Here is a 7956-nt window from a genome sequence, read left to right as displayed (position 1 = left end):
CAGCGATGAGGGCTCCCCTCAGCCTCCTCTGCTCCAGGCTGAACCCCCCCAGCTCCCCCAGCCGCTCCCCAGCAGCCTGGGGCTCCAGACCCCTCCCCCAGCTTTGTGGCTCTCCTCTGGACATGCTCCAGCACCGCAACATCCTTCTTGTAGTGAGGGGCCCAAACTGAACACAGGATTCAAGGTGCCTCAGCCTCAGCCCTGTAAGAGGCAAACCAGCAACTGCTGGGAAAGCAGAGCGGGAGACAGGACAACTCACGCCTGCAGTTGGGGAAGCCCCAGTAGCCGGTGGCACAGCGGGAGCACTCTCGCCCGATGACGTTGGACTTGCAGGGACACTGCCCGCCGAAGGGCTCGCACTGGCTGCCCCGCGCCCCGGCCTCGTGGCACCGGCAGGGCTGTGCCCCGTTGTTGTAGAAGAGGGAAAGCGAGATGGCAGAGTCGCGGCAGAACCTCGACGACGTGCTGGGGCTGCGGGGGAAGGCGAGAGCAATCACTGTGCTGCGCACCCCCAGCCTCCCCACCGCCCCAAAACCCAACCGGATCTCCTGCAGCAACGGGTACTGAATTAGTGGGAGGGACAGCCCTGTGACACCGAGATCCCCCAAATACTCATAGGTTTGGTCATTAGGTAAGGAAAGGCTTAACCAGATCCCTCCCCAGACTCACACAGGGCCCACGAAGGGAAGGGGTTTTTGCTCCCTGAGGAGGGTGCAGCCCAGGGACAGCAGAGCAGCCACCCAAAGCCAAGGGTCTCACTTGATGTAGAAGCTGTTGACGCCGCAGCTGCTGATGAAATCATAGGACTTGTCCAGGGGTTCCTCCTGCAGGTACTGAGAGCTGTAGCTGTCTTCAGGCACCACGAGGATGTAATCCTGCGAAGCAAGGACAAGATGGGTGAGCCAGGGTCCTTAGCTGAGCCAGACAGATGCAGTCCAAAATGAGCTCACTCAAAAGTCCAAACGCACTGACTTCTCATCAGCTCATCCCTTGCTGGGACAGAACATAACACACAGAGTGCTGAAGTACTTGAAAGACCAGGGACCACCTCTCTGCGGGGTCTGTCCATCAGGGTCCACCTACTCTAATGCTCCATATGAGAAGTGGCCCGAATTCATTGGTGTAAAAAAAGGCAGGATACCCCAAAAGGGCAGCACTGGCTGTGCTTCAGCACAGAGGCAGGCAGTCACTGTCATCTCACACTCCTAGACATGAAGGCACTTGGGTTCCAATTCCGTCTTTCAGCCATTTATCCAAATTTTGGTCAATCTTCTAGTCCCGTTGCCTGAGGATAACAAGGGCTACCTGCTCCCATAATGAGACCTGCCAGGACAAACAATGCTATGCAGGTGCAAAATATTGCTGGGGCAGGAATAAGGCTTATTCTGGATTATCCCGAGCTACGTATGCAAAGCAACAGCTTCAACTTCTGCCTTGTTTTGGTATCAGAACCACACAGTGAAGAATAACGGTCATATACAGATCCGGCCTCGGAGAATTCTGCCCTCAATTCTACACCGCTAGGGTTGGAGATTGCAGCTTTCTAGGGTAGTTCAGAAACTGAGTGATGGTGGGAAACATTCCTGTAGTCACACAGGGACAAAAATCCCCCAGGACAAACTCCAGCCCTGCTGGTCCAGCATGCCCTGGGAGCTTCCCGGAGAGGGGCTCACCAGCCACAGCTCCTTGCCCTCTGGCACTCGAACAACAACAGTCAGATCATTATCAGTAACATCCAGGATGATCTGGTCCTCAGAAACTACCAGGCTCCGGCACCCGTAGCCATGTGGGCAGAAAGTAGCATTGGTCTGACCTGAAAAGACAACAAATGTGTTGGTCCCGTATTTCCCTTGCAGGCTCCATCACACCCTCCCAGTTTGGAAGAGATGAGTCAGTCTCGCTTCATCTTCGAACGCCCCAGAGAACCCGCAGTTTTCCTCCAGCACAAAAAACTTTCCGGGGCTGTTTTCCAGAAGATGCCCGCTCTGCTCACCTTGCCAGATACGCCCACCGTTGATTAACACTTCCACGGGGAAGGTGGGATGGTTGGGCTGGTAGTAGTGTAGGATGAAAGCATAGCGTCCCAGGGTCTGGATCCGGCTGTTAAACACAACAGCAGCCTGGCCCGAAACAGGAGAACAAAGAGACAAACCCCCACATCTTACGGCTGCATTCACGGCCGGGATATTTTTTATTATTGCACAAATTTGTGCTCTTATTGCACAGCTATCAGATCTTGAGACTTTTGGTGAATTCATCCTCCCGTCTCCACACTCCCCCCTCTAATGGTGCCACCTGCAAAGCTTTTCCTGGGGGCCCAGAGAACCAAGCAGGGCTGGATGGAGCTAAGACAGGAGTGTCCACAGGAATTACAGATTCAGGGACAGGTTTAAAGTCCTGATTAAATTCTGAAAATGCTAATTGCTAAATAAGCTACTGAAGAGAGAAGGAAGACTTCTCTGAGCCCTAGGTGTCTGGTGCCCCAGCACCAGCAGACCAGCCCAACCCATACCCGTGCCACTACCTGCGGTGGTTGCAGGAGGATGAGCTCTGCGGTGGGGTCCACCGCTGTGGGAGGCCGAGGTGCAGCCTCCACTGGGACCCCGGCCGGAGCCACGTGGACCGCCTGAGCCAGGGGGACATCAGGAGCGATGGGCAGAGCCTGGCCCCCCTCCAAAACGATTGACTGAGAAAGCTTCAGGAACCTTGAGGGAACACAGGAGCTGCTGCAAGACAAGGAGAAAGCATGAGGTAAAGATCTCCAACAAGGAAAGAGAGAAGCTATGGGGGGTCATACCCCACAACGCCTGGCAGATCACGAAGCATGCCTGCCGAGGGGGAGCTTTCGACCAGGACCCCCGGGGCTCTGGGACACGGGCTCAGCGGGAAGAACAGGAACCTTGCACAGGCTAATTCCCATGCAAATATAGATTCAAAGCAGCATCGGGAATTCGGATACAGCAAGTGTCCCTTGCTGTATGTCAGCAAGCACAGGAAAGGCTGCTCATGCTGACAGCTAAGTGCCTGCCGCAGGAGGCAGCGTGGTGTTCAGGCAAAGGACCAGCAGCTTACTCCATTGCTGCCTGCCCGGTGGAGATGGGCAAGGTGCTTCGCCTCAGCCACAAATTTCTTTCTCCTGGGTCGAGAACTGAAAAAAGCTCCAAACTTTCGGCAACGGCCGCATTCGTGCTAAAATTACCCCACGGGACCTGGGACTCTTACCTGTTGGATGAGAATGTGCCGTGGACGCTGATGCAGTGCACCTTGGGCTCGATAAAGTCCATGGTGAAGCGTGCAGCGGGTACGAGGTACACCTTGTGCTGCCACACGTGAAAGAGAGAGACACCAGTTACGTGACAGCCTCGGCCACTGGGTGCCTACAGCAGTTTTTGTGCCCACCAGCGATCCAGGCTGATCACACCAAGCATCTCCTCATCAGACACATCAGCTAATGCATGGTGGGTCACGCCTCTGCTTACTGCTCCTTCTTCCTTGGCACAAGCCCTAAGGCGTTTAGAAGCTCCATATATTTATGGGAGCATTCTATCCTTGGCTATGCCACTTTGAATGCCTTCAAGGTAAAATAAAAAGAAGGACTGCCACACCGCTGCAGAGCTCCCTCTGCAAAGAGCAGCTTCTCCCCATCTTCTCCAAAACCCCCGTCTGGTGATCTACTTCAAAACACGCCACTGACCATGTTGTCCACCTTGGACTGCCCATGACATGGACTAAGATCTAGCATCCAGTCCAAACAGGACTAGAACACCCTTCCCACACGCTAGGAACCGCTCCTGCCTCTCCTCCTTGCAACCTGCGACCGGAGCTGCCCTCGCTGGGAGCCTTACCAGGAAGAAGTCGGCCAGATCAGAGGCGAACCGAATGGTAGCCTCTGAGGTAAGCTCAAACGTTGCCATGCGGCCCTGGGAATCTACAGCAACCCCTCGGCAAAGGAAACTGTAAGAGAAACACAGATTTTGAAGGCAGCCTTGAGCTGGGTCACGGCCCGTTTCCTGTCTTGCCAGCTATAGGTCCTGAACGTATTTATACAAAGTCCCCGTGAATCTTTTGATGCTTTTTCTGGCAAGTCCTAAGAGTGAAGTTTCCCAAGGACACCCCAGACGTGTGTTTCCTATCATGAAGGTTGCAGTCTGAAGTCAAGACACTTTTACAGTCAGGGACAGGGTTTGACCTGCACCAACCGCTTCCATAAACCTGTCCAAAGGCCGTTCCCTAAAGCAGGGCCCCTTCCAATGTACCCAGCTGTAAACAGGAGCAACAGATTATCTCCTGGCAGAGGCACTAGAGGACCATGTTGGCACAGGTAGTGTGCCAGGGATGCTGCATATTTCCTAGGGACAGACAGTCACTAAAATCCATGCCCGCCTAGAATGAGCCTGGACATTCACAGCTTAGGTGTACAACGCTGAAGCATTGCTTTGTTCATGTGATAAAGCAGAAAAAGCTCAGCTGAGGGGGGCCTGTCCTTGCCATGTCAGAGGAAGACCGAACCCTTTCTCCATCTCGGAGCTGACCATACCTGTAGACACACGGGTAGAAGATGAACGTGGCCTGCTGCATGGCTAAGTGCGGCGAGCTCACAGCAACGCCCACCATCTGCAAAGCGTTGGTGTTGGCGTACTCCACCACCAGCACGTATTTCCCGGGCTGGGCAATAGGCAGGGAGAGCTGGACTTCCACCTGGAGGACAGAAAGACAACTGAGAGAGCGTCTCCTGTCCCACTCCCCACAGTGAGCATGTTGAGGATGCCCAGGCTACAAACCAGCCTCCTCTGCAGCTGAGGGGACAAGGGGCCAACTCCTACCATACACCACGCGTGCCCTTGCAAGCCCTTTGCATGCGAGACACTGCTTTTGGGTGCCTTGAGTAACAGGGCATGCAAGCACACAGCCACAAGACCGATGGGGCAACAGCGGGGTGTACACGGGTGCAAAGCCCTTCTGCTAACCTGCCCGGGTGTATGCAAAGCCCCAGAGGGCGGGAGCAGAGGGATGAGCGCGGCGGTGCCCGTGCGAGGGATGAAGCAGAAGTGCCACTCACATCACTGCCGCTGCACGTCGCCATCCGGGGATGGGAGGGGCTGAGCTGCTCCGTGGGACACGCTCTGGGTAACCGGTTGTCCAGCCTGCACACTGCGTCCACCCCTGACGCAGCAGGGAAGCCGTCCACAGACAGGTACTTATACAAGAGGCAGCTAAAAACATTAAGAAAAAAATTGCAAAGCATGGTGGTTACATCACGACTGTAAGGATCAAGAGCACCCATGCAGCCTGATCCCAACAAGAGTTGCAAAAAGCTTTGGTCCAACATGAAGGCTCCACTGCCCAAGGGAACATCTCTGGTTAGCGTGGAGCAAGAGATTCTGTATTATAGGACCCACCATGGGAGTAACAACAAAAAGCTTCTCCCCTTGCAATGTGCTTTATCCTGGGGACCACTGCTATAGAGGAGTGGGCAACTGGTGTCCAAAACCCAGCCAGCCTTCCTGCCAAGATGGACAGAGAGGTCCTGGGCAGAGCAAGCAGATGCACTGAGATGCTCTAAGCACTACCAGACTCTGCCTGTTCATTTTAAATACTCCAGCAAGACCTAACTCATTTGTAGCCATTTTCCAGGGCTGTTGACTAACATACAGCCTGGCACTGGGAACCCAGGAGAGCAGAGGAGAGGGCTATGGCCTTACTGGGTGAGCTGGCCCTCCGGGGTCCATGAGAGCACACAGACTGACTGTGCCACAGATGAAGACATCCATGAGTTGGCTTTCCAGGACAGCAAAGGTTCAGCGGGCTTTATCAGCCACAGCAAAGTGCCCCACTAAGCAGTTCTATTGCCCTCACAGAGTGTGGACTCTATATGTTTCTTAACCCCAGGCCAAGAGGAGCTGAGTAGGTCCCACACAGCACAAAGATGTGGAGATCCTTACTTCTGGGTGGCTTGTTCTGGGGCTGGCTGGTAGGTACACGGCTCAGTGACCTTTAGCTGCAGGATTGGAGCTTCGTAGTATGAGCTGGGTAGCAAAACGAGATAGTCCTAGGAGAAGAGATGGAAGAGGTGGTTATGCTTGGGACACTTGCCCCCAGGGAGCTGCTGAAGCCCCCCGTGGTGGATGGAGCACGGGGGCTGGTCCTTACCAGCAGCACACCCTCCGCTTCAACAACCAGAGACCAGGTGTTGGGGTTGAGTACGAAGGGCTCCCCAAAGCTGTTCTGGGGGACGGTGACAAAGGCTGGCTCCGTGCTGGGAGCAAAGACAATCTGCTTGGTCTGCTCTGTACCTGGAGCGGGAGGGATGAGAGGCTGTGAAGGGACTGGGACAGAAAACCTGGGGCTGCAAACAGGAGGCTACGCTCAGGGAAGCAGCTCTGTAGCGCAGCGGGGAGTCCCGGGCTCCTGCTTTCTCGACGCTGCCATAGCAGATTCACCACAATCCCACACTGCCTGTAACAGAGACATCCGCTCTGAATCCGCCCAGTAGCTTAACGGGAGAAAAAAAAATAAATCACTGCCATCCTTAACGCTAATCCACCGCTCTCAAAGCGTGCTCTGCATCCCCGGGCTGCAAAGCATGGAGTATTGCACGCCACGGAGCGTTCTGCCAGCTAGAGAAGGAAGGAATTAATCTGTGAAGAATTTATTCTGAGACAGACAAAAAGAATTGCCCAGATAATGTTCTCCCTTAGGATTATTCTGACCCCAGCTCCACAGGCGAGATACCCGTCTTCTGGCAAACTCTCAGACCCCCAAGCTGTGCTCCCGTCTTTCCTGCCAGCCACAGACTCTGCACCTGAGATTTTGATGTTAATTTTAACTGACAGGACAAAACGGGTTTAAGGCCTGATCCTGCTGCTGCTGAACAGCTCCTTGGCTCGGCTGGTACAGTCCCATAACCTCTGGATTCATTGACTTTGGACACAATAACGACACAGCACCTAGAAGCAGGATGCCCGCCTGCCGAGCAGTCTCAGGAGGGTTTTGATGAGCGTGGGTGGGAGGGATTCACCGAGCACGGCTGCATGGCGAGCAGGTGAGATGAAGAGAAGTGGGGAATGTGGCACGCTGACTATCCTGCTGTGGTACATGGACTTCAAGGCATAACGCAGAGGTCAGAAGCTAAAGCAAGGGCTTGTGCTGCTGCTGGGGTGGGTCAGCCCCTTCCCGCATGTGCTAGCCCTGCAACGTGCCCGGCACCAGCTGAGGCCGAGCCCTCGCTTTCTCAGATGGGAAGCGGAGGTGAGGATGCAAGGAATGAAGAAATTTCCCTGAACAGGCAATGGGTTAGATTTCTTGACAAACGGAAGTTTCTAATCCCTTTGAGATGACACACAACTCAGATGGCTTTTGGAGGTGGGGTGGGAGAAACTGGTCTGCAAATCATGTACTTGGAAAAGGCTTCCCTTTTTGCAAGCCACATCTTCCAACTTATCTTCTTTCCAGGCCTGCTGGTCCTCTACCATGTGAAGCCCATTCCACCCGGGCTGAAGGTGGCTCAGCATTTCTGGAGCTGACCTGATTTACCGAGGAAGCTGCGCTCCCGGATCCCTCTGCTGGTGCGTCAGTCTAGCAGCTTGCCCTCAGCACGAGAAAAATCAAATGTTGCTTCTGAACAAGGAGGGAAGCACAAACAAGCTCTGCTGGATAGGACAGATTAAATACCTCCTGACCTTTGGTGGGATCCTAAAGCATGAGCATGGCTCACAGGCAGTCTTTCTGCTGTGTAATATGACTGGCCATAAAAATAACCAGCTATTTTTCCCCTCAAAAAAAAAAAGTAGAAAAATAATATCTTGGCATTTCAAACCTTGCATACCGCATCAAAGGCAAAACATCTTCTATGTCGATGCAAGACAGAAGAGAGAACTTCACACACTGACAAATTAGGTAGCTGGTGTCGACAGCCTTGTACTGTGCACATATGGTCTGGAGGAAGAGCTTCAGCAG

General features: G+C 53.9%; 1 protein-coding gene across 1 annotated transcript in view; it reads right to left on the bottom strand.

The window, feature by feature from the left end:
- The window catches only part of LAMA5 (laminin subunit alpha 5), a 99655-nt gene that overhangs the window by 22710 nt on the left and 68989 nt on the right, over positions 1 to 7956 (bottom strand). The window contains exons 24-34 of the mRNA XM_035899275.1: positions 6151 to 6293; positions 5943 to 6049; positions 5060 to 5213; positions 4538 to 4698; positions 3846 to 3954; positions 3223 to 3320; positions 2525 to 2726; positions 1994 to 2120; positions 1674 to 1813; positions 760 to 875; positions 260 to 471 (exon numbers count right to left, since the gene is read on the bottom strand). Of these exons, the coding sequence (XP_035755168.1) occupies positions 260 to 471; positions 760 to 875; positions 1674 to 1813; positions 1994 to 2120; positions 2525 to 2726; positions 3223 to 3320; positions 3846 to 3954; positions 4538 to 4698; positions 5060 to 5213; positions 5943 to 6049; positions 6151 to 6293 (1569 nt within the window). The remainder of the gene's footprint in view (positions 1 to 259; positions 472 to 759; positions 876 to 1673; positions 1814 to 1993; positions 2121 to 2524; positions 2727 to 3222; positions 3321 to 3845; positions 3955 to 4537; positions 4699 to 5059; positions 5214 to 5942; positions 6050 to 6150; positions 6294 to 7956) is intronic.

Source organism: Egretta garzetta, unplaced genomic scaffold (assembly GCF_000687185.1).
Source record: "Egretta garzetta isolate BGI_Z169 unplaced genomic scaffold, ASM68718v1 scaffold158, whole genome shotgun sequence".
In the NCBI taxonomy this organism is placed as follows: domain Eukaryota; kingdom Metazoa; phylum Chordata; class Aves; order Pelecaniformes; family Ardeidae; genus Egretta; species Egretta garzetta.
This window is presented reverse-complemented; position numbering and strand designations above follow the sequence as displayed.